The 26,723-nt window shown below is 36.8% G+C and overlaps 1 protein-coding gene across 8 annotated transcripts in view; it reads left to right on the top strand.

Moving 5' to 3' along the window:
- LOC105485209 (neurofibromin 1) overlaps positions 1 to 26,723 on the top strand; it is a 291,308-nt gene that overhangs the window by 67,958 nt on the left and 196,627 nt on the right. For all 8 annotated transcript variants that reach the window (XM_011747440.3, XM_011747435.3, XM_011747438.3 and 5 more), the window contains exons 3-7: positions 2,539 to 2,622; positions 7,107 to 7,297; positions 13,844 to 13,950; positions 25,544 to 25,611; positions 25,841 to 25,916. In XM_011747440.3, coding sequence (XP_011745742.2) covers positions 2,539 to 2,622; positions 7,107 to 7,297; positions 13,844 to 13,950; positions 25,544 to 25,611; positions 25,841 to 25,916 — 526 coding nt within the window. The remainder of the gene's footprint in view (positions 1 to 2,538; positions 2,623 to 7,106; positions 7,298 to 13,843; positions 13,951 to 25,543; positions 25,612 to 25,840; positions 25,917 to 26,723) is intronic.

Raw genomic sequence — 26,723 nt, forward strand, 5'->3', positions numbered from 1 at the left:
TTTCCAGTATTTTTCTTGAATTAGGATTTCATACAGCTTTTGTGTCATACACGAACTGACTACAGTAATCTATTACACATATTTTTCTTCAGCATCTTATTTCAATTTACATATGATTGTCTCAGCCCTAAGTAGATGATAGAGTATGATCTCATAGTCCTAAAATGTGGATTGATTTTTTAATGAAGATATTACTGTGTTTTTTCTACCTTCTGTAACCTGTGACAGATTCTGTAGTAGTTAGCCTGTTGTTGAAACAGTTTTTCTCAAATACCCGTTTCATCAAATAATTCCACTGTTAAAAGCTCATTTCTTTCTTCTTCCCATTTTCTAAAATCTATTGACGTTTCCTAGACTTCAGAGTACTCCAACTGTTCTCCCACTGTACCTTTGAACATACAACATCTTTTGTCTCTCAAGTGATCCCTTCCTCTCTCTAAATTCCTATTTAATGTTTCCATTCTAAGCTGTTCCAAACTAACATACTCAGTTCCTGGCAACTGATCTGGATTTTTCTTGATTAACTCTGAACTGTCTGCCAGTCTTTAGCATTTATTTATTTATTTATGAATGAATGAATAAATGAATGAATGACAGGGTCTCATTCTGTCACCCAGGCTGGAGTGCAGTGGCGCAATCTCGGCTCACCGTAACCTCCCCCTCCCTAGTTAAAGTGATTCTGCTGCCTCAGGCTCCCCAGTAGCTGGGATTACAGGCATGCGCCACCATGCTCGGCTAATTTTTTTGTATTTTTAGTAGAGACAAGGTTTCACCATTTTGGCCAGGCTGGTCTCAAACTCCTGACCTTAGGTGATCCGCCTGCCTCAACCTCCCAAAGTACTGGGATTACAGGTGTGAGCCACCATGCCCAGCCTGCATTTATAATCCCAATTTGTATTTGTTTGTATTGAGTTGTGAAACAACTGGTTATAGGTTGTGAAGATCATTCCCCCTCCCTTTTTTTTGAGATGCTCCTTAGGTTTATCAGATAATGTTCTAGTATGACATTGAAAAGACATGAAGTTACCTTTTTGCCTTATTCCCATATTTTAAATACTTTTTCTCTTGTTCTGTTTTATTTTTTAATTGATACACAGTAATTGTACATGTTTATGGGTACATTGATGTTTCAATACATATAATACATAGTGATCCCACTAGGGTAATTAACATATCCATCATCTCAACATTTATCATTTCTCTGTGTTGGAAATATTGAATATTCTCCTGTTATTTGAAACTATGTAATGTTAACTATAGGCCGGCGCAGTGGCTCACACCTGTAATCCCAGCACTTTGGGAGGCTGAGACGGGCTGTGAAACCCTGTCTCTACAAAAAAAAAAAAAACCTTAGCGGGGTGTGGCGGCATGTGCCCATAGTCCCAGCTACTCGGGAGGCTGAGGCAGGAGAATGGTGTGAACCCGGGAGGCGGAGCTTGCAGTGAGCCAAGATGCGCCACTGCACTCCACCCTGGGTGACAATGAGACTCCGTCTCAAAAAAAAAAAACTTAACTATATAATGTTCATGTAGTCATTCTACAGTAGTATAGAACACTAAGTCTTATTCTTCCTATAAATCTGTATTTCTGTATCCTTTAACAAATCTCTACCCACCCCGATTCCCCCATCCTACCCTTCCTCCCTCTAGTGTCCTGTCTTCTACTTTTTACTCTTTTTAGCTTCCACATATGAGTGAGAGCATGTGGTGGTTAACTTTTTGTTCACATCATCCTTGGTGTGTTTCCTTTTAAGAAAGTTGCTTACACAATACTCTAAATGTACAAAACTAATAAACTGGAGGTGTAGAAAATTGTTTACCTTCTTTATGGAAAAAATTAGTATTTTCCCCCCAAAAGTAGGACTATTTATAAATATATAAAGAGATTTACCTAAAGACATTTAATATTTTTTTTAGCTCCTCTGTTGCAGTGTGTGGGGCACAGTTTAGTATTTGCACATATGAATATATGGCTGTGTTCCCAGTTAGATTGAAATATTTTAATATTTGGGACCCTTTTTTCAAAACAAAACAGCATTGTTATATTGGCTTTCATTTAGTGCTTATTAAATAAGTTTTCAAAACCATAGTCTCTTGTTAATACATACGTAGTATTCATTTTGAGGATAGTGAGTACTTAAAATTCACTATGGTGCTGTAGCATTTTTTTGCTATAAAAATTAAGACTTTGATTATTTCTTGGCATAAAAGTGTAGTTAAATCCCCAATTCAAGATTCTGGTACAGATCTATATATGTGTCTAAATCCTACGTATTTTTAAAACATGAACCAAAACAGCATCTTTTACTGTTACAAGGTTAATGGCAAACTCTTAATAAATGCCATTTCTGTTTGCCTGAGAATTTAGTTTTTATGAGGATTAGGATAAAATCAGAAATAATAAATTTAAGTATAGTATAATCTGGGAGATAAAATAGAAGATTATTGTTGATCTTTTAGTCTTTCACTTTTCAGATGTGTGTTGATTGGTAGCAGAGAGTGAAACTAACTTTTATGTTCTGAATATCTTTTCTGTTAGAGAATATTTGGAGAAGCTGCTGAAAAAAATTTATATCTCTCTCAGTTGATTATTTTGGATACACTGGAAAAATGTCTTGCTGGGGTAAGTAAATTGATCTTAAGTAGGCAGGCTTTGTGAATTCAATCTTGAGAATGATCTTATGTACCAAAGTACAGATGTGGATCAAGAGGACAGTCATACGGACTTTTGTCTAAGACATATAAATACGAGTTTTGTTAATAATAGCTGACCTGGTGACAATTTTTCGTGGGAAAATTCTCTCATCTTTTGTAAATTAAACAGATGTTAAGTTTACTTATAAAATGTTATGTTTCAGCCACGTATCTGTCTCTCAGGTTTTTAGAAAATATTTATGAAGAGATCACTATTTAATTTGACGGATCTCTCAGAGAGTTGTTGGAGAATGTGATTCAGAAGACCAAGAGTAATCTTGTATTTCCTCCTATATGAATATGATTTTGATATTCTACTTTTCAAATTTATGTAAATGAGAACTTAAAAATTAAACCTATTAAGGATAGATACTACCTTGAGAACACTTGTTTTATGTAGACACACACACATGTGATAGGTATGTGGAGGACAGTACCAAACAATTATTTCTCTGGTTTCCTGTAAGTTGTTACCACAGTGTATTTCAACTATTAATTAATTTGAACTTTTTCAAGACTATTTCTATTGTGTAAAGAAAGTATTTCTATATGTCAGTATCCTTAATTCTTCCTGGAACATGGTGAGAGTTTATATAAATATATAAATTGAATACCTCCATTTTAATGATCTGCCTAGTCCATGTATATTGAAATTAACTCATTTCTTATGTTCTCTCTTCCTTTGGCTCAGAATTCAGAATTTTGTTTTTATTCAGAATTGCTTCCCTCTTCCACATATGTTGCAGTTCGCTATAGTAAAACTAGTTGAAAGAGACCTTAATATATGAGGACTGATAGTGTGGTTGAGAAGTGTTGGTGGAAGCACTGGGATAGGGAATTGAAAAAAAAAATTATATTGACACAATTGAAAATCTAAGCAAAATATATATGTATACACAGACGTTATATATATATACACACTACATGTTGTATATATATAAATATATATGTGTATATATAGTATATATAGACATTTCCAGTATATGTATAAATATATATATAGTGTGTGTATATATATATTTTTTGAGACAGAGTCTCACTCTGTGGCACAGGCTGAAGTGCAGTGGCACTCTCTTGGCTCACTGCAACCTCCACTTCCTGGGTTCAAGCTATTCTCATGCCTCAGAGTCCCGAGTAGCTGGGATTACAGGCATGCACCACCATGCCCAGCTGATTTTTTTGTATTTTCGGTAGCCATGGGGTTTCCACTATGTTGGTCAGGCTAGTTTGTCTCCTATCCTCAAGTGATCTGCCCACTTTGGCCTCCCGAAGTCCTGGGATTACAGATGTGAACTACTGTGCCTGCCCTAAGCATAATATTTTAAATTTTCTTATTGACCCTTGACCATATTCCAAAATTATGGAGACAGTGTTTGTAAGTTTTCTACTTAAAATCGAAGGTGAGCTAGTTGTTTTAGCATGGTATTTTCTGTTAACTTGTGATATGCTATTGTTCGTGTAAAATGGAGTGAAAGAGCTAAAGAGCTGTTACATAGAATGATGGAATTGGGAAGGTGGGCAAATTTTAAGCTTTTCTTGAATCAGTTTTTTCCAGTGGTCTTATTACTTTGACTGCAAATTACGAGTATATCAGCCACACCGATGACTGAATGGTGAGGTGTGGGGTGGTTTATTGCCTTGTTCAGTTTCACAGCTTTTCTCCATTAACATTTGTAATTGAGAGGTAATGATAAATGTATTTTGGAGAATGATACTGATATTATTGGCCTCTGTTTGATTTAATACTCTTTGAAGATAGCCTAATTGAAATGCTAATAAGTGGGCCTGGTATAACTTATATAATGCATAAAATGTATATTACCTTGCCCTGCTCTACTGTTGAAAAATGTGTACGCTTTTTCATTACATTTACGATTTAAAAAATAATGCTATTTATATTATTGAACAATTGTTTTCTTTATTTCCTTCAATGATTTTACAGATGTTTCTTGATTCTTAGTTTTAAATCAAAGTAAATTGAGGCAGTTTAAGAAGAACTGAGCTCACAAGTACATGTTTGTCATATACATAGTTGGAATAGTTAAGTGAAAGAAAAATACTTACCAATATGTTGTAAGTGAAATTTTGTAGAATTTGAGGAATCTTAAGTATTTTTGTTCCCGTGAATATGACTTATTTGAAAGATTTAATACTTCTCAGATTTTTATGTTAGAGTTAACATCTGTATTATTTGGTTAGTCTATAAACAAGAAATAGGCATTGTAATGTGAATTCACAGGTTTTTGTTTTTTTTTTTTTTTTTTTTTTTTGAGACGGAGTCTCGCTCTGTTGCCCAGGCTGAAGTGCAGTGGCCGGATCTCAGCTCACTGCAAGCTCCGCCTCCCAGGTTCACGCTATTCTCCTGCCTCAGCCTCCTGAGTAGCTGGGACTACAGGCGCCCGCCACCTCGCCCGGCTAGTTTTTTGTATTTTTTAGTAGAGACAGGGTTTCACCGTGTTAGCCAGGATGGTCTCGATCTCCTGACCTCGTGATCCTCCCGTCTCGGCCTCCCAAAGTGCTGGGATTACAGGCTTGAGCCACTGCGCCTGGCCCACAGGTTTTTATGAAGTCTGTTTATGTATTGTCCCTATGTTTCAGTGTATTTGCATCTGAGAGTGCTTGGATTGCAGTTACAGAACTGAGCGTAGCACACGATTGTACAGATTTTTGTTCTTTGCCATCTTGCTCAGTGTTATTAAAATTCTTATCCACATACAGACATCAAGACTGTTAGGTGAAATAGTAATGTGGAACAGCATACCTGCAGGATAACTTATCCATTGATTGTTAATTGTAAAGTATATATTTACTTTACAAAGTAGAGATTTCAGTGTTAACACCAAAGTTATCAAACTTGGTGTCATTAGCGGGACAACCTCGCTTTTTGTGCTCATGGTGCGATGTAATGTAACCTGTAGTGAATCCCCTAAACTGTTTAACCTCAATCTAATCAGACCATTAGGTTTAAATTTTAGCTTACAGAAAATATACAGGCTGGGCGCCATGGCTTACACCTGGAATCCTAGCACTTTGGGAGGTCGAGACAGGCGGATCGCTTGAGGTCAGGAATCCAAGACCAGCCTGGCCAACATGGCGAAACCCCATATCTGCTAGAAATACAAAAATTAGCCAGACTTGGTGGCACGTGTCTGTAGTCCCAGCTACTCAGGAGGTTGAGGCAGGAGAATCACTTGAAACCAGGAGGCAGAGGTTGGAGTGGGCCAAGATTGTGCCACTGCACTCCAGCCTGGGCCATAGGGTGAGACTCCGTCTCAAAAAATAAATAAATAAGAAAATACACAATACAGTAACTAGAAGAGCAAATCAATCTATGTCACTGGAAAATAATTAAATCAAGGATATAGAACATTCTGTAAGGCAGCTGACCCACTTAAAGTCATGGGAAATAAGAGTGGTGAATATGGGCTGGGGGTGGTGGCTCATGCCTGTAATCCCAGCACTCTGGGAGGCCAAGGAGGGTGGATCACTTGAGGTCAGGAGTTTGAGACCAGCCTGGCCAACATGGCAAAACCCCGGCTCTACTAAAAGTACAAAAATTAGCTGGGCATGGTGGCGGGCGCTTGTAATCCCAGCTATTCGGGAGGCTGAGGCAGGAGAATCACTTTAACCCTGGAGGTGGAAGTTGTAGTGAGCTGAGATTATGCCCTTGCACAGAATAATGAAACTAAGGAAACATCCTATTGCAATCGGTGAACTTTTTTGGATCCTTATTGAGTAAAAATGGCTACGAAAGACATTTTGGGGGGCAGTGGTGAAATTTGAATTCAGACTTGGTATTAGATGACACAAGGGAATTGTTTATTTTTCCTTGGTGTGTTAATTGTATTGAAGTTACATTAGAGAAAATTCTTACTTTTAAGAGATGCCAGGTCACATGGGATGAAGTATTATATTTATAACTTACTTTGAAAAGATTCAACCAAAATAAAATTACTTTGAGTAAGTAGTGTCTGTTTTGGTCAGTCTGCACAAAAGCAAGTGTGAATGCTCACCCGGGAATTTACTTAAATGTTAAGACAGATGACACAGAGCACTCATCAATCAGTATGAGTTAAGTTGATTCTGTAATTGTAGAACTCACAACAAAATGGGGATTCCCAGGGAAGGGCTCATTTGATGAACAAGAGAGCAACAGGAATGGGAGAACTAGTAAGGATGGCAGGGGGATTGAACTTTAATTGTGATTATGGGGTCAGAGATGGAACCATCCTCTTTATTAAACTATCTTTAGACAGATGTAGCAAATATGATAAAATGTTAACAGTTGTTAAATCTAGGAAGTGTGTATATAGGTGTTCATTATTTTTGTTCTGTGTGTTTGAAAATTTTCATAATAGAAGTGTTTATAGATCAAATTAAAGTTTTAGAATAATGTGATTATTTCTATTTTAGCAACCAAAGGACACAATGAGATTAGATGAAACGATGCTGGTCAAACAGTTGCTGCCAGAAATCTGCCATTTTCTTCACACCTGTCGTGAAGGAAACCAGCATGCAGCTGAACTTCGGAATTCTGCCTCTGGGGTTTTATTTTCTCTCAGCTGCAACAACTTCAATGCAGTCTTTAGTCGCATTTCTACCAGGTTAGTGTGTAAATCCACATGGGACTAAAGTAATATGAATACTAGAAGTCTTGATTTTGACTACATAAAAAGTTAACAGAAATGAGGATTTTTGTTTTTGAGACAAATTCTGTTGCCCCTCACAGCAGCTTCAACCTCCCAGGCTTAGGTGATCCTCCTACCTCAGCCTCCGGAGAAATGAGTTTGTCTAGGCTTTCGTAGAAATTTTATGCATTAATATCTTCGACATTTTAATTGTGTAATATTGTGATATTGATATGTGCAATTAAATAAGAGCACTGTTATGAATGTGAAAGTCTAAATTTAACATTAAAATATCTGCCGTGAGCAGGCTTTAAAAAACAATACTAGGTATGAACTTTTGGTTTGGCTTTTTAAACATTATTCCTTTAAATGAAACTACCCAATCAGATGGAATAATTGATGAGAGTAGTCAGAATTCGAATACTTTCACAACTCTACCCTTTATCACAAGATCTTAGGTTACCAAAAAACAAAACAAAAACAAAAACAAAAAAAAACCTAAGTGATGTGGAAATACAAGGAAGTGAATAATTGCGAAGTAGAATTCTCCAGAAAGTGGACTGTGTTTTAAGTGTATGTAAAATACTGCCATTTATTGAGTATTTACAGCATTTCCTTTGCTGTCTCATCCTCACAGTAACCCTGATGATACTTCCCCCATTTTACAGGTGAGCAAACTAATACTCAAAAAAGTTAAGGTGATGTGCCAAATAATGGAGGACCCAAAATTTCTAAGTCAGACTGGCTTCAGAATTCATATTAGTTTCACTATACCAGATTGCTTCCCTATCTATTTTAGCCACATTTTGATGAAATCCTTTTTATAAAATATACTTCTGTTTTTAAAGATGTATCAAAAATATAATTCAAGCTTTTATTGATGACTCAAAATCATCCTGAGCATTAGTTGTGATATGCTACATACAGGTGGAGAAATTAGTATAGGTAGTGCCCAGTGGGATAGAATTATAAGTGACAGTAGCAAGTAACTCTGCAAATTATTGTTATGCAAATGATTTGCCTTTCTCAGGCAAGTAAAGTCAAATGGGTTATTAACTTAATTAGACACTATAGCACAAATTATTTAGTGATTCGTGAATCGAAGACTAATACCGAATAGAGAAAAACAGTCCTCTCTGTTGATGCCTGCATCTTTGGCTTGTCAGTGTTGTATGAACAGTGGACTTTATTAGTCAGATTTACTGATTCCTTTGTTGTTTTCCAGCAAGTATGAATGACAACATACATCACCATTTGAGAATTTGTGTTATGTTTTTTTGGAAGAATTGATTAACTTCAAAGTCCTGCAATCCTTTTAATCAACAATGACATTTCTATAATTAAGATCCTAGGCAGCAATATTTTTCAACCTCAACACAATTCTTGATCCAAAGAAAATTAAAGTTTTATTTAATGGTATATTATTGATAATCTTGAGTGACATATATATGATAGAAAAATATTTTCCTGAAATCTTTTGAGCAGTAACATTTTATATTCTGAGTAATAATACAGTGGTTGAGTCAGCAAGGTAATAAATACCTACAGAATAGGAGGGTGGAAAATTGTATTTAATAAAAAACGCAAACTGTTTTCATTTAGGTGACTGCTCGGCCAGCCTTACTATTTGAAATACCTGTTACATTGAAGGTTGAAAGTGATACAAAAAAACCCAAATGTTTTTTAGTCTATCAATGCATGAGCTGCTTTATAGAACACAACAAATGTGCCACCTTGGAAAATTCTAGAAAATTTCTAGTCACCAAAGGTTTTACTTTATGGGATTTTGCAGCATTAGCACATGTAAAAAATAAGCAACTTTTGTTTATTTCCTGAATCTAGTTCACTGTTGCCAGAATAGAAACCAAGTGTCTAAAATTTTATTAGCTTTTAGAGGACAGACTGCTCAGAAATGGCATCTATGAAATAACATTGTTTCAGACAGCTGCATTTGCAGTTTCATTTAACTTGTGTCAGAAATAGGAGCTGATCTTGTTGAAGGATCACTCATCTAAAAGACCATTATGATGGTTTACTTTAAGTGAGAACATCTTACGCTGTCACAGTATTAGGTGACTTAAAATATGCATGTGGCTTGAATGGCAGTTCTTTCTAAAGATTGATTTTATGTTTCATATATAATAGATGAATCAGTATCATGAAGATGTTTCCTGTTTGTCCATTCTCCCCGTCAATGTTTCTCCTTTAAGATTTGTTTTTTTTTATTTCTGACCTTTATTTTTCTTTAGGGGAAGATAGGCTACAGATTTATTTATTTTTTTTTTTTGAGACATAGTCTCTCTCTGTCACCTAGTCTGGAGTGCAGTGATGTGAACATGGCTCACTGCAGCCTCGACCTCCTGGGCTCAAGAGATCCTCCCACCTCAGCCTCTCGAGTAGCCAGGACTACAGGCACGTGCCACCATGCCTGGCTAGTTTCTTTAATTTTTTTGTAGAGACAGGGTCTTGCCATGTTGCCGAGGCTTGTCTTGAACCCCTGGGCTCAAGGGATCCTCCTGCCTTAGCCTCCCAAAGTGTTGGGGTTACAGGGTATGAGCTACCGTGCCTGGCTGGCTATAAATCTTAAGATAGCTTTATTTTTCTCCTGGACTATACCATTTTCTGTGGCTCATAGTACTATTTTATGTAGAGGAGTAGCTGCTTTCTCCACAGAATTACTCCACAACTGCAGTAGATCTAGTTGTTTTGTAGTGAGACGGTGCTTCAGAATATCTAATTTGATATACCACCAGAAGCAGAAAACCCAATGACTTTAAACGTCATTTGGTTCTTTACAGTTTACTATTTGGTTCTGTATAAATCTGTTCATTATGGTTTCTTACTCCTTTTATAAAAATAGTTTTCAGTTTTTTTCTATGTCTCTGATCATTTAAAACATATTTTACATTCTCTTTAGTATTATTTAATATTGATTTGTTTGTGCTGATTCATTCATAGCAAATTGTTTCATCTCAGTTTTGGAATCCTTGATTGGAAAGTTATCTTTAGTGGGGCCTATATTTTCTTTGAGAATCTTTTGTAGTCTTGGGCTGAGGGAATGTTCTAGTGATGGTTTTGCATTTGCATTTGCCAGGTGCCCAGTTCTGGAACTATTTTTTTCTTAATTTCTCTGTCCCACCCTGTATGGGCAGTATAAATTTGAACCGTAAACTCTTAGAAGGTAAACAGCTCTAGATGACTTTTTTCACTTTATCCAAAGTTTAGGCAGAGCAGGTAAGCTTCTTTGTGCTGGTAGATTTTTTTTCTTTTTTCTTTTCTTTTTTTTTTTTTTGTGGGGAGTGGTGGCGGTGGGGGAAGTGCATTGTTCTTTCTAGTTCATATTTTATGCAGGGCCCCGGTTAGAATCCTGAATTATTAGGTTACAAGGCTTTATATCCAGTCTCCATGTGGATGTTAAGCCCCAAGCTTCTAGGTTAAAGAGATCAAAAACCTCACTCATCTTTCCTTTGTTGCAGGGCCAGACCATGTACTCATGCACTTAACTCTCTGGTTTTCAGTTTTCTTCTTTTCTGGACCTATACATTTAAAGTATCTTTCAGTATGCCTAGTCTTTCTAGATGGTTTAGTGATGGGTTTTCTACTCTTCATTTCTTTTGCTCAGACTACCCTTTATCTGATTTCTCTGCTTCAGAAATGATGTTTAACCTTCACAAAATACCTGCTCCCAATAAGGGTACCAGACTATAAAAGTGACAAAATTTTTTTTCCATTTTTCACAAGCAAACACAAGAGTCAGCTTTTGAAAAGTTGGTGTTGCTGATCTGTGATGTTGTGTTTTCTAAGGAGCCGTACTCCATATTTCTATGCTCTTTGCAGCAGCTGTGGAATTTTTAGCATTGAGGACAACCTCATTCCCAGCTTGAAATGCTGAGCTTTTCTTACCCTGATGATAGGAAGAGTGTTCATGTAAGTGCTTAGAATAGTTTTACTGTTAGCTGTAGGCTAATTAAAGCTAAAGTGAGTGAAAGGAAAATTTGAGAAGAAAGAATAGGATTGATTACATTCTTATCAACTGAAGGTTTAGTGTAATGATTAATAACTCAGTTGCAAATTGCACTAAATGATTGAAATTCAAGTTACTTCTTATAAATTATAAGACCACATAGTATTTGTGCCTTTTCTCCATATCTCTATTGCTGCATTTATAAAAGTTAGCAATTTAATTGTGCTGCTTATGTTTTTGATGTCTATTAATATGAATAATGAGTATGCCTCATTAGGTAGCATAATTTAATAGGTTAGCAATACCAACTTTTGAAAATCTGAGCGCTGTGGTTTTTGATGTAAAATGGAAGAAAAGTTTAATTGCTTTTATTAACATTTAGGCTAAGTGAATTTCTTTTATCAGTTTAAAAGTATCTACATATTTGTTAAGTGTTAAATTTTTCTACATTTGTGATAACTTCATATTCAGCATAAGAGAAGCTTTGGTTTAAACAGATATTCCTGTCCTTATAAGCTTACATTCTACTGTGAAGGAGGGATATTAATCAAATAATTACATAAACACATGTACATGTACAAGCTGAAAAGTGCAATGAAAAAAGGCTTACTCAGTTTTCAAATACAAAGTAAATGTACCCTGTGAATATAAAGTTTCATTCATGTTTCAGAAATCTAGTTGATATAAGTAGAAGTTAGTAAAATCCAGCTTACTTATTATAGTTTTACTTTTAATTAAAATTATACTTTTACTTGTAATTTGAAATATGAATTTTGAAAACTGTTCATTGTGGAAAAATTAAAACATACACATAGCAGAGAGAACAGTACCTCAGTTCCCCATGCATCTCTTACCCTGCTTTAACTGTTTCCAGCATGCTATGATTTCTCTTCCTCCCTTTTCAGTAATTTAAAGCAAACCCCAGACATCATTTCACCTGTAAATATTTCAGTATATATCTCTAATAAATAGATTTTTAAGCATTTAACTATAGTATTGTCATACCTATCAAGAATCATAATTCCTTAATATCATGTATTGCCAAATTTGTGTTTAATTTTTTTTTCATTATCTCAGAAATGGCTTTTTTATTTGTTTTGTTCAAATTAAGATACAAACAGGATGCATACTTTGCAATTGGTTGATATTTCTCCTGAGCCTCTGTTAATCTGTATCATTTCTTCATTTCTTCACCTTGCTCTCCTTTTTTTCTCATACCGTTTATTTGTTGGACTGTGCTATTTGCCTTATAAAACTTTCTACATTCTGTATTTGGGTTTCACTGGATTCAGGTTCATTTGGCTGGGAGGACAAGAATACTTTACTGATGATGCTGTGTGGTTCCTAAAGCATCACATCAGGAAACATGTCCTATTACTGACTTTTAATGTTATGATCAGTGGTTGGATTTCGATGTTATCAGTGTTATGCATTCATTATACAGTTTCCCATAAATTTGTACCTAATGTTTTTGGTAATCACTGATGATCACTGCCTGGATTCCACTTCACTGGGGGCTGCAAAATGAAGTTTTCTATTCTGTCATTCATTATTTTAAAATTGTGACTTCTGTGAAAGATTTTTGCTTCATTGTGTGTTTAGTTATCTTGCCATAGAGTCCATGTAGGGAATGCAGGATACAGACTTGACTTTCATTTTTCATTATCAGAACGAGTTGGTACCCTAACAGTTGCGAAAGGTTACCCATGAAGTTTTTTCTTTCAATATTACAACAGGCTTGTGAATTTTAATTTATTGTATGTATTTCCATTGTAGACATAATTCTTTTGATCCTCAGATTATCCCATTTTTGACAGTTGAGATGCCTAAAGTCCATACCTGTGTGATATTTGACATGACTCTGATAGTTGTTGATAGTTTCCTTGTTTTCAAGCCCAAGGTGACCTGCCCTCATCTTGTAGATCTCTTGCCCCCATCCTGGAATTAAATAATTTTCCCAAAGAACCCTGGCCGAAAGTTGGAAATATCATTTAGACACCTCAGTCTTAAGGATAAGGATACTACAATGCTACGTTTACTGGATTATCATGGTTTCTTTTATCATATCCTTTAAGTTAGTTATGTTCCTTTAGGATTTTATAAGAAATATTTATGGCTTTATTTTTATATGTGTCTTTACTCTTATGAACTCATCTTTGGGGGAAGAATCTGTTGAATTCAGAATTTAGAGATACTCTAAGACTTTTTTTGTTTTTGTTTTTTTTTAAAGAGACAGGGCCTCACTCTGTTACTCAAGCTGGAGTACAGCGGTGTGATCACAGCTCATTGCAGCTTCAAACTTCTAAGCTCAAGAGATCCTCCTCCCTTAGCCTCCTGAGTAGCTGGACCTATAGGTGTGTGCCATCATGCCCGGCTAATTTTTGTATTTTTTTTGTAGAGATGGTGTCTTGCTATGTTGCCCAGGCTGGTCTTGAACTCCTGGCCTTAAGTGATCCTCCTGCCTTGGCCTCCCAAAGTGCTGGGATTACAGGTGTGAGCTACCACACCTGGCCCCTAATACTTAATTTGATAAGTTATTTTTGGTTTTTACTTTTTAGGTTACAGGAATTAACTGTTTGTTCAGAAGACAATGTTGATGTTCATGATATAGAATTGTTACAGTATATCAATGTGGATTGTGCAAAATTAAAACGACTCCTGAAGGGTAAGTTTAAATGTATAATATATCTGAAAAAAAATCAATAGGTCAAAAACCAGTATCATGAATGTACTAATTATATTAATTGTGCTGAACTAGAACACCAAACTGGATTTCATAATGACATTTCCTTGTGAAATAGCCAGTAATAACATATGGTTAATTATTTTTCAATCTTTGAAAATAATGCAGTAGAGAAAATGAGCCTTTTAAATCTTGGCAATGGAAAGTTTTGCTTAACTACAATTTTTGTTTTCAATACAGAGAATGCGAGGGTGCTCTTATTTCATTTTTCTGGAATTTGATTTCCCAAGGGTGGCTATAGGTTATAGAAGCTATCTGTTTAGCTATTATAGTGCTTTACAAAGATTGTCTGTAGTAGGATATCAAAGTTTTATTGCCGAATGGAATGAGGAGATTGTGATGTTATGGTGAGAGGATGAAGTGAGCCAGAGATTTCATTTCTGACATTTCTGTTTTCAGCTCTCTTACTGACTTTACAGCATTACAAAGTCCCTTAACCTTCCATTGCCTAGTTTTGTCTCATTGTTAAACATGTCAATAGTAGTTCCATATATTATAACACCTAATATGTGACTTTAAAGCTTTGGAATTACTTTACATGATTATGTGGATTGAAATAAACTATCAGAAGGAATTGAGATAAATTCTGTGTTAAGCAGTGATGTGTTCGTGTAAATCAGATATCAGTGAGTATTCATAAACTGAGTATGATCAGGAGGAATTGAGATAAATTCTGTGGTAAGCAGTGATGTGTTCATGTAAATCAGATATCAATGAGTATTCATAAACTGAGTATGAATATCTAAATTTCATTTTACAAAAAATGTTTTTTAGTTTTTGGCATTATTAGACCCTGGCTAATTTAGATATGAAACCTTATACAGTTCACACATATTTTTATTTGTAACTTAAGGAATTGTCAAACAATAGCATTTTTAATATCTGACCTAAAACAGATTGAATGTTAGCTTCAAAAACGTCAGTTCTGCAATATAATTTTCAAAATACCTGGTTTTGTTTTCTTAATATTTGCTTTAAACTCAATAACTATCTCACCAGAGATGTAAAAAGGCAATACCTGTATAGAGGAATAATATAAAGCTGTGTTCTATTTATATTACTCTTGTTCATAATTTATGATTTTAGGTCATTACCATTGTGAAACCAAGCAGCAATTAAATCAGTGTTCAATAACTTTAATAAAGGAAAATATAGGGATGATTTTAGCTGTTATGCCAAGATAGGAACATGTGGACAGCAATTATTTTGGATTATAATAAACCACCATTGAATTAATAGTTAAGATTTACAAGATTTTAATATCTATTATTAAGCATTGAGCAGTTGAGGAACTGAATGGTAAAATTTAGAGATCTCTATAAGTTAAAGTTAAGAAGTATTAGTGGGATTTTATGATTTTCATAACTCTTCAGTGATGTTTTGGAAACAAGTCTAGCCCAGGTTGCCTGTGAATGGATGTTTAAAACAATAGAAATGTTCAATCCATAATAATTAATTGAAATGGCTCTTCTGTCCAAATAAGAGAAACTAATTGAATATGTGGATAAATACTTTCTTTTATACTGTAGTAACTTTCCCATTGAATGCAGCTCCCTCATGAACATAAATTTAGAGTATATGGTGATAAATATATGAAGTGTAAAACCAATATTAAATAGGTCAGCAAAAGATGGCTCTTGGTGACAGTGATAAAAGGAATGCACCCTTTCAATAATGAGTAGTAAAGGTAGTAATGTGTTTTAAATACAATTCAACAAGCTTTTGTTGAGAAACTGTGTATCAGAAGCCATGCTAAGTGCTGGGATTACAAAAATTAATAAAATAGGGACTCTGTCCCTAAGGAGCTCATGGCATGGTTTATGAGACAAATGATATCATTATCAAATTATTTGCAAAAAAAGCTATGATAAACTTAAATAGGGTGAGTGTAAAGTGAGAGAAGAAGTATATATTTGTCTGAGGGGATGGGAGATGAGCAAGATGTGAAGGTACAATAATAGGTCAGATCATTTTAATAAAAATATGGCCAGGCCTGGTGGCTCGCACATGTAATTCCCACACTTTGGGGAAGCTGAGGCAGGAGGATTGCTTGAACCTGAGCAACATAGAGAGACCCCCATCTCTACAAGAAAATAAAAATATTAGCCAGGTGTGGTGACACGCACCTGTAGTCCCAGCTACTTGGGAGGCTGAGGTGGGAGGATCACTTGAGCCCAGGAAGAGGTTGAGGCTGCAGTAAGCCATGATCGTGCCACTGCATTCCAACCTGGGTAACAGAGTGAGATCCTGTCTGTATGTCTGTTTCTCTGTCTGTCTCTCTGTCTCTCTCTCTCTCTCTCTCGATATACTGTATATAGATATATCGATCTGTATGTATATATCCAGATCTATCTATGTATACTATATAGATCTGGATATATAGATAATGTCTATATCTCAATAGATATATCTAGAAAGAGAGGGAGAAAAACATTTGTTACATTTTCAGTCTGTGCTGGGCCTTGCGCTATGCAGTTTGCTTGCCTTTTCTCATCAATTCTTGCAATAACCCTGTGAAGCAATACTAGTATTATCATCTCCTGTGTAGATGAGGAAACTGAGGCCTAAGTAAATTTCCAAAGTTACAGAGCTAGTAATCAATCAGTAAAGATTGAGTTCACATCTGTTCATCTCTAGAACCAAAATACTTGACTGCTGCACTGTTGTGCTTATGAGTTATGAAGCTTTATTTTAGTGGCCATGGGAAGTGATAGAAAGGCTTTAAGGTGGGGAATACCTTAATCAGTATTTTATTTTAGATATACCACCTTGCTTGAAATTTGCATGATGGCTTGGTAGAGGGTGACCTGACCTTCTGGAACTTGGTTATGCAGTAATATAAGTGAGAAATAATGAGAGTTGTGGATATCCAGATGATGGAATGGGGTAGGATGGGGATGGGGACCAGTTTGATAGCTATTCAAAGAAGTGGAGGCCAGGCTCGGTGGCTCACGCCTGTAATCCCAGCACTTTGTTAGGCGGAGGTGGGCAGATCACCTGAGGTTAGGAGTTTGAGACCAACCTGGCCAACATGGTGAAACCCCATCTCTACTAAAAATACAAAAAAATGGGCCGGGTGCAGTGGCTCACTCCTGTAATCCCAGCACTTTGGGAGGCCAAGGCGGGCAGATCATGAGGTCAGGAGATTGAGACCATCCTGGCTAACACAGCGAAACACCATCTCTACTAAAAATACAAAAAATTATCCGGGCGTGGTGGCAGGCGCCTGTAGTCCCAGCTACTTGGGAGGCTGAGGCAGGAGAATGGCGTGAACCTGGGAGGCGGAGCTTGCAGTGAGCCGAGATCCTGCCACTGCACTCCAGCTTGGGCAACAGAGCGAGACTCTGTCTCAAAATAGAAATAGAAATAGAAATAGAAAAGAATAGAGAACAGAACAGAACAGCCGGGCATGGTGGCCCGCGCCTGTAGTCCCAGCTACTGGGGTGGCTGAGGCACAGGAGAATCGCTTCAACCTGGGAGACGGAGGTTGTAGTGAGCCGAGATCACGCCATTGCACTCCAGCTTGGGCAACAAGACTGAAACTCCATCTAAAAAATAGGAAAAATAAGTGGAATACATAGCATTTGGTAGTCAATTTAGATATATGAGGTTAGATAATCACCAAATATTGCAGAATAAGCTGATTAGAGCAGAAAAAGGAAGGAAAGGTTGATGGCAGAAGAGAGGGTTTGACCAGGAAAATGATAAATTCAGTTTTAGATCTTCTGAGTTTGAGGTATCAGTAGGGTATCCAACAAGAAACTTGTAGAACTGGAAGATACTTTGGCTTTGAGAATAGATTACAGTATATAACCCATTTAAGATGTCATAAAGGTAAAGTTGTTGCTAAAGAACACTGTGAAGTGTAATGTCATTATTTGGAAATCAATGGAGGGTGAGAGCAAAGAGAATTCAAAGGAGTACTTTTAGAAACTGATTTGGAGAGTAACTTATTTGCACATCCAGAAAAAAGACTCATCTCTCTCTTAGACACTTATATAGATGTAATAAAAACCTTTATCACTTCATTAAAAGTCAACAGGAGAAGTTCTTTGCAGAGGGACCATTGCCAGTAAAATTATTTATAGACAGGTCATTTTCTCCAGACATAAATCTTTTTCTGGATGTAGACTATAAACTTATAGAAGAAGAAATTAAAATACCCAATATATTTATATAGAGAAACGTTTACTGTTACTTGCGTTAAAATGCAGTCTACTATTTTGAACAATCCAATTAACAAAATAAAGAAAATGAACATGCTTTTGTGATGACAAAGATACGATGAGGGCACTTTCGTATGCTGCTTGGTGATAGCAGCATTTGGCTCAACCCTAATGAAAGGCAACTTGGTAATCTTTATGAAGGGCCTTAAAAATATTCATCTCTGTGACTGGACACTTCTAGAGATTCCTTATCTTAAATAAGCAGTGATATGGGAAAATATTTTGATAAAAAAGTATTTATTAATGTTATTTATAATAGTGAAATAACAGAAATAACTTCAGTGTTAAAACTGGAAAACATTTAAATAACCAGTAACTTAATACAATGACTTAAATATTATGAGAGACATCAAAGCATACTGAAAAGACTTTGATATTAAAGCCCAATTCAGTCATTTATTAAATCTGTAACCTTAGACACACAGTTTGCTCATCTGTAATATTTTGAAAGCATTAAGATTCCAAAAGAATTAACTAAAAATACATGGTATGTTTTGTTTGTGTAATAGTTACTATTGCATATAGAGTCATCAAAAATAGGCCAGGTGGGGTGACTCACGCCTGTAATCCCAGCACTTTGGGAGGCCGACGTGGGTGGATCACGAGGTCAGGAGTTCGAGAACAGCCTGACCAACATGGTGAAACCCCGTTTCTACTAAAAATACAAAAATTAGCTGGATGTGGTGGTGCACACCTGTAATCCCAGCTACTAGGGAGGCTGAGGCAGGAGAATCGCTTGAACCTGGGAGGCAGAGGTTGCAGTGAGCCAACATTGCGCCATTGCACTCCAGCCTGGGCAACAGAGCGAGACTCCATCTCAAAAAAAAAAAAAAAATATATATATATATATACACACACACACACACACACACACACATATATATATATACATGAAGAGTTTTTACTGACAGAAAAAATTAGGGACACCATGTAAAAAGAACGGGTTTGGTATAGCCTACATGATCTCAATTATGTTAAATATATTTGTTTTCTACATGCATAGGAAAAGTGATGGAAGAAAAACCACCAGATGTTAACTGTGATTGTCTCCAAATGATAGAATCATTGATGGTTTTAAAAATTTCTCTTGAACACTTATGCTTTTGCTTCCTTTCTTTTTTTCTTTCTTTTTTTTTTTTTTTTTTTTTTTTTTTTTTGACAGAGTCTTGCTCTGTCGCTCAGGCTGGCATGCAGTGACATGGTTATAATATACTGTAGCCTTGAAATTCTGGGCTCAAGCTATCTTCCCACTCCTGCCTTGCAAAGTGCTGAGATTATAGGCGTGAGTCATCGGGCCTGGCCCTGTATATGTTTTTAAAATTTTTTTATTATACTTTAAGTTCTGGGGTACATGTGCAGAATGTGCAGGTTTGTTACATAGGTGTCCATGTGCCATGGTGGTTTGCTGCACCCATCAACCCATCATCTACCTTAGGTATTTCTCCTAATGCTATCCCTCCCCTAGCCCCCCACCCCGCAACAGGCCCCGGTGTGTGATGGTCCCCTCCCTGTGTACATGTGTTCTCATTGTTCAGCTCCCACTTAGGAGTGAGAACATGTGGTGTTTGGTTTTCTGTTCTTGTGTTAGTTTGCCGAGAATGGTGGTTTCCAATTTCATCCATGTCCCTGCAAAGAACGTAAGAACTTACCTTTTTATCCTACTGCATAGTATTCCATGGTGTATATGTGCCACATTTTCTTTATCCAGTCTATCATTGATGGGCATTTGGGTTGGTTCCAAGTCTTTGCTGTTGTGAACAGTACCACAATAAACATACGTGTGCATGTGTCTTTATAGCAGAATGATTTATAATCCTTTGGGTGTATACCCAGTAATGGGATTGCTGGGTCAAATGGTATTTCTAGTTCTAAATCCTTGAGGAATCGCCACACTGTCTTCCACAGTGGTTGAACTAATTTACACTACCATCAACAGTGTAAAAGCATTCCTGTTTCTCCACATTCTCTCCAGCATCTTTTGTTTCCTGACTTTTTAATGATCACAATTCTACCTGGTGTGAGATGGTATCTCATTGTGGTTTTGATTTGCATTTATCTAATGACCAGTGATGATGAGCTTTTCTCTCTATATGTTTGTTGGCTGCATAAATGTCTTCTTTTGAGAAGTGTATGTTCATATCCTTCATCTACTTTTTGATGGGGTTGTTTGTGTTCTTCTGGTAAATTTAAGTTCTTTGTAGATTCTGGATATTAGCCCTTTGTCAGATGGATAGATTGCAAAAATTTTCTCCCATTCTGTAGGATACCTGAACTCCATGATAGTTCATTTTGCTGTGCAGAAGCTCTTCAGTTTAATTAGATCCCAACAAAAGCCAAGTCAATTTTGGCTTTTGTTGCCATTGCTTTTGGTGTTTTAGTCATGAAGTCTTTCCCCATGCTTATGTCCTGAATGGTATTGCCTAGGTTTTCTTCTAGGGTTTTTATGGTTTTAGGTCTTCCTTTTAAGTTTTTAGTCCATCTTGCGTTAATTATTGTATAAGGTGTAAGGAAAGGGTCCAGTTTCAGTTTTCTGCATATGGCTGGCCAGTTTTGCCAATATCATTTATTAAATGGGGAATCCTTTCCTCATTGCTTGTTTTTGTCAGGTTTGTCAAAGATCAGATGGTTGTAGATGTGTGGTGTTATTTCTGAGGACTCTGTTCTGTTCCATTCGTCTATGTGTCTGTTTTGGTACCAGTACCATGCTGTTTTGGTTACTGTAGCCTTGTAATACAGTTTGAAGTCAGCTTTGTTCTTTTTGCTTAGGATTGTCTTGGTTATGCAGGCTCTTTTTTGGTTTCATATGAAATTTAAAGTAGTTTTTTCTAATTCTATGAAGAAAGTCAGTGGTAGTTTGATGGGGTAGCATTGAATCTATAAATTGCTTTGGGCAGTATGGCCATTTTCACGATATTGATTCTTCCTATCCTTGAGCATGGAATGTTTTTCCATTTGTTTATATCCTCTCTGGCTGGCATCTGGCGGGTGCCCCTCTGGGACAAAGCTTCCATGGGTAAGAACAGGCAGCAGTCTTTGTTGTTCTGCAGCCTTCGCTGGTGATACCCTGGCAAACAGGGTCTGGAATGGACCTCCAGCAAACTCCAGACCTGCAGCAGAGGGGTCTGACTGTTAGAAGGAAAACTAAGAAAGGAATAGTATCAACATCACCAACATCAAAGACTAAAGGTAGGTAAATCCACGAAGATGGGGAGAAACCAGTGCAAAAAGGCTGAAAAAAAAAAACCAGAATGCCTCTTCTCCTCCAAAGGATAACTCCTCACCAGCAGGGGAACAAAACTGGACGAAGAATGAGTTTGACGAATTGACAATAGTAGGCTTCAGAAGATGGGTAGTAACAGATTCCTTGGAGCTAAAGGAGCATGTTCTAAGCCAATGCAAGGAAGCGAAGAACCTGTGAAAAAGATTAGACGAATTGGTGACTAGAGTAACCATCTTAGAGAAGAACATAAATGACCTGATGGAGCTGAAAAATACAGCACGAGAACTTCGTGAAGCATACACAAGTATTAATAGCCAAATCGATCAAGCAGAAGAAAGGATATTAGAGATTGAAGATCAACTCAATGAAATAAAGCGAGAAGACATGATTAGAGAAAAAAGAGCAAAAAGAAACAAGCAAAGCCTCCAAAAAATATGAGACTATGTGAAAAGACCAAATCTATGTTTGATTGGTGTAACTGAAAGTGACGGGGAGAATGGAACCAAGTTGGAAAACACTCTTCAAGATATTATCCAGGAGAACTTTCCCAACCTAGCAAGGCAGGCCAACATTCAAATTTAGGAAATACAGAGAACACTACGAAGATAATCCTCAAGAAGAGCAACCCCAAGACATAATCGTCAGATTCACCAAGGTTGAAATGAAGGAAAAAATGTTAAGGGCAACCAGAGAGAAAGGTCGGGTTACCCACAAAGGGAAACCCATCAGACTAACAGAGGATCTCTAGGCAGAAACCCTACAAGCCAGAAGAGAGTGGGGGCCAATATTCAGCATTCTTAAAGAAAAGAATTTTCATCCGAGAATTTCATATCCAGCCAAACTAAGCTTCATAAGTGAAGGAGAAATAAAATCCTTTACAGACAAGCAAATGCTGAGAGATTTTGTCAACACCAGGCCTGCCTTACAAGAGCTCCTGATGGAAACACTAAGCATGGAAAGGAACAACCAGTACCAGCCATGGCAAAAACATACCAAATTGTAAAGACCATCTATGCTATGAAGAAACTGCATCAACTAATGGACAAAATAACCAGTTAGCATCATAGTGACAAATTCACATGTAACAATATTAACCTTAAATGTAAACGGACTAAATAACCAGCTAGCATCATAATAACAAATTCACGCATAACAATATTAACTTTAAATGTAAACAGGCTAAATGCCCCAATTAAAAGACACAGACTGGCAAACTGGATAAAGAGTCAAGACCTATCAGTGTGCTGCGTTCAGGAGACCCATCTCACATGCAAAGATACACATAGGTTCGAAATAAAGGGATGGAGGAGGATTTACCAAGCAAATGGAAAGCAAAAAACAGCAGGGTTGCAATCCTTGTCTCTGATAAAACAGACTTTAAACCAACAAAAAAGATCAAAAGAGTCAAAGACGGGTATTACATAATGGTAAAGGGATCAATGCAACAAGAAGAGCTAACTACCCTAAATATATATGCACCCAATACAGGAGCACCCAGATTCATAAAGCAAGTCTTTAGAGACCTACAAAGAGACTTAGACTCCCACACAATAATAGTGGGAGACTTTAACACCCCACTGTCAACATTAGACAGATCAACGAGACAGAAAATTAACAAGAATATCCAGGACTTGAACTCAGCTCTGGACCAAGCGGATGTAATAGACATCTACAGAACTCTCCACCCCAAATCAACAGAATATACATTCTTCTTAGCACCACATCGCACTTATTCTAAAATTGACCACATAATTGGAAGTACAACACTCTTCAGCAAATGCCAAAGAATGGAAATCATAACAAATAGTCTCTCAGACCACAGTGCAATCAAATTAGAACTCAGGATTAAGAAACTCACTCTAAACCACACAACTACATGGAAACTGAACAACCTGCTCCTGAATGACTACTGGGAAAATAACGAAATGAAAGCAGAAATAAAGATGTTCTTTCAAACCAATGAGAAAAATACACAACGTAGCAGAACCTCTGGGATACATTTATAGCACTGCGTAGAGGGAAATTTATAGCACTAAATGCCCAGAAGAGAAAGCAGGAAAGATCTAAAATTGACACCCTAACATCACAATTAAAAGAACTAGAGAAGCAAGAGCAAACAAATTCAAAAGCTAGCAGAAGGCAAGAAATAACTAAGTTCAGAGCAGAACTGAAGGATACAGAGACACGAAAAAACTTTCAAAAAATCAGTGAATCTCCTTACCTCATGATCTGCCTGCCTTGGTCTCAGTGAAACCCGTCTCTACTAAAAATACAAAAAAATTAGCCAGGCATGGTGGTGGGTGCCTGTAGTCCCAGCTACTTGGGAGTCTGAGGCAAGAGAATGACATGCATCTGGGAGGCAGAGCTTGCAGTGAGCCCATATCGCGCCACTGCACTCCAGCCTGGGCGACAGAGCAAGACTCTGTCTCCAAAGAAAAAAAATCAATGAATCCAGGAGCTGGTTTTTTTTGAAAAGATCAAGAAAATAGATAGACCACTAGCCAGACTAATAAGGAAGGAAGAAAGAAGAATCAAATAGATGCAATAAAAAATGATAAAAGGGATATCAGCACCGATCCCACAGAAGTACAAGCTACTGTCAGAGAATACTATAAACACCTCTACACAAGTAAACTAGAAAATCTAGAAGAAATGGATAAATTCCTGGATATGTACACCCTGCCAAGACTAAACCATGAAGAAGGTGAATCCCTGAATAGACCAGTAACAAGTTCTGAAATTGAGGCAATAATTAATAGCCTGTCAACCAATGAAAGTCCAGGACCAGATGGATTCACAGCCACATTCTACCAGAGGTACAAAGAGGAGCTGGTACCATTCCTTCTGAAACTATTTCAAACAATAGAAAAAGAGTGAATCCTCCCTAACTCGTTTTATAAGCGTCATCCTGATACCAAAACCTGGCAGAGACACAAAAGCAAGAGAAAAGTTTAGACCAATATCCCTGATGAACATTGATGCGAAAATCCTCAATAAAATACTGGCAAACTGAATCCAACAATCACATCAAAAAGCTTGTCCACCATGATCAAGTTGGCTTCATCTCTGGGATGCAAGGCTGGTTCAACATACACAAATCAATGAAAGCAATCCATCACATAAACAGAACCAACAACAAAAACCACATGATTATCTCAATAGATGCAGAAAAGGCCTTTGATAAAATTCAACACCCTTTCATGCCAAAAACTGAATAAACTAGGTATTGATCAAACGTATCTCAAAATAATAAGAGCTATTTATGACAAACCCACAGCCAATATCATACTGAATGGGCAAAAACTGGAAGCATTCCCTTTGAAAACCGGCACAAGACAAGGATGCCCCCTTCTCACCACTCCTATTCAACATAATATTGGAAGTTCTGGCCAGGGCAATCAGGGAAGAGAAAGAAATAAAGGGTATTCAGGTAGGAAAAGAGGAAGTCAAATTGTCCCTGTTTGCAGATGACATGGTTGTATGTTTAGAAAACCCCATCATCTCAGCCCACAATCTCCTTAAGCTGATAAGCAACTTCAGCAAAGTCTCAGGATACAAAATCAGTGTGTAAAACTCACAAGCATTCCTATATACCAATAACAGACAGAGAGCCAAATCATGAGTGAACTCCCATTCACAATTGCTACAAAGAGAATAAAATACCTAGGAATACAACTTACAAGGGATGTGAAGGACCTCTTCAAGGAGAACTACAAACCACTACTCTAGGAAATAAGAGAGGACACAAATGGAAAACCATTCCATGCTCATGGATAGGAAGAATCAATATCCTGTATGTGTTTTATACTTTTTTTGAAAAAGCAAGTTATTAAAAACAAAGGAAGAAGCTCATAATCATTGATGTCCAAGACATATTTGCTGTTTTGGAATTTTTCTTTCCTAGCAGGCAACTATCAAGTTTTGGGTTTGTGTTAGGTGTCTTTACCTTTCATTGCTTACAGATAACATTGGAGCAAAAGTAATAAGTAAATGGAAAGTTATTTTGCTCTGAGTTGTATTTGTGTTAACTTATTCTAGAGTTAATTTTTAAAAATTGTGTTTTTTCCAGAAACAGCATTTAAATTTAAAGCCCTAAAGAAGGTTGCACAGTTAGCAGTTATAAATAGCCTGGAAAAGGTAAGTTACAACCTCTCTGGTATTAAAATTTTGTTTTCGGTGATAAAATTTGCTGTCGTTAGCATCCTGAATCAAAAAGTTATGACTTGAGTGATAGTTTCACATTAATTTTCAGGAAGAATACATTGTAATATTATTATGAAGGAAGTTAGAAGTTTGTGACATTTTATTTACTGTATTACAAAAGATCACTGCTTTCATATAAAGACATGTGTTTTTTTATTTATAGGCATTTTGGAACTGGGTAGAAAATTATCCAGATGAATTTACAAAACTATACCAGATCCCACAGACTGATATGGCTGGTAAGGATAAGATTGATTTTTTTTTTTTTTGTCTTTTAAATGCCTACTTGTGACATAAAAACCTATCATTTTCCAAGTTATTTTTGTTATAAAGGTGCTTTTACATCTTCTATTGTCAACTGGCATCAAATAGGAAATATTGTTTTTCTCTTACATTTCCAAATTACGCCCAACCCTCTTCCTTTCCTTGGAGCAAACAAAGTAGTCTGAAATGAAGGTCAGATCTTTAGAGTTGTGATAGGATGGGATGTTTGGCTCTTTGTTGTGGAGAAGCATGTGCTCTGAAGCTTTATTTTGTATTTAGGGAGATGCATATAAAGTAGTAATATTCTTACCTATGATGTAAGACACAACTGCAAGGCAGAGAATACAGACTCCTGGAGAACTTTGGTGATTCTTTTTGGGAAGCTGTTTGGTCTTTGTTGCTTGGGTACATCACACTTTGCGTAAGGGCCTGCCCAGTGAGACCAAATACACGATCATCCATTCTAAAATGTGGGCTTTTCCAGGATGGATCAAGATAGCTCTTCTAACACATAGACAGTATTACATTGCTTGTCTACTTACCAGAATGCATTTGTATAGTTGCTTAAATGAAGTTCCATGTTTAGTTCCATGTTTATCTTTTAAAAGTGTTGCCCTTGGGTTTTTTTGTTTTTTTGTTTTTGTTTTTTTGAGATGGAGCCTTGCTCTGTCTCCCAGGCTGGAGTGCAGTGGCGCAATCTCGGCTCACTGGAAGCTCCGCCTCTCAGGTTCATGCCATTCTCCTGCCTCAGCCTCCCGAGTAGCTGGGACTGCAGGTGCCCG

This window comes from Macaca nemestrina, chromosome 17 (genome assembly GCF_043159975.1).
Source record: "Macaca nemestrina isolate mMacNem1 chromosome 17, mMacNem.hap1, whole genome shotgun sequence".
Classification (NCBI taxonomy): domain Eukaryota; kingdom Metazoa; phylum Chordata; class Mammalia; order Primates; family Cercopithecidae; genus Macaca; species Macaca nemestrina.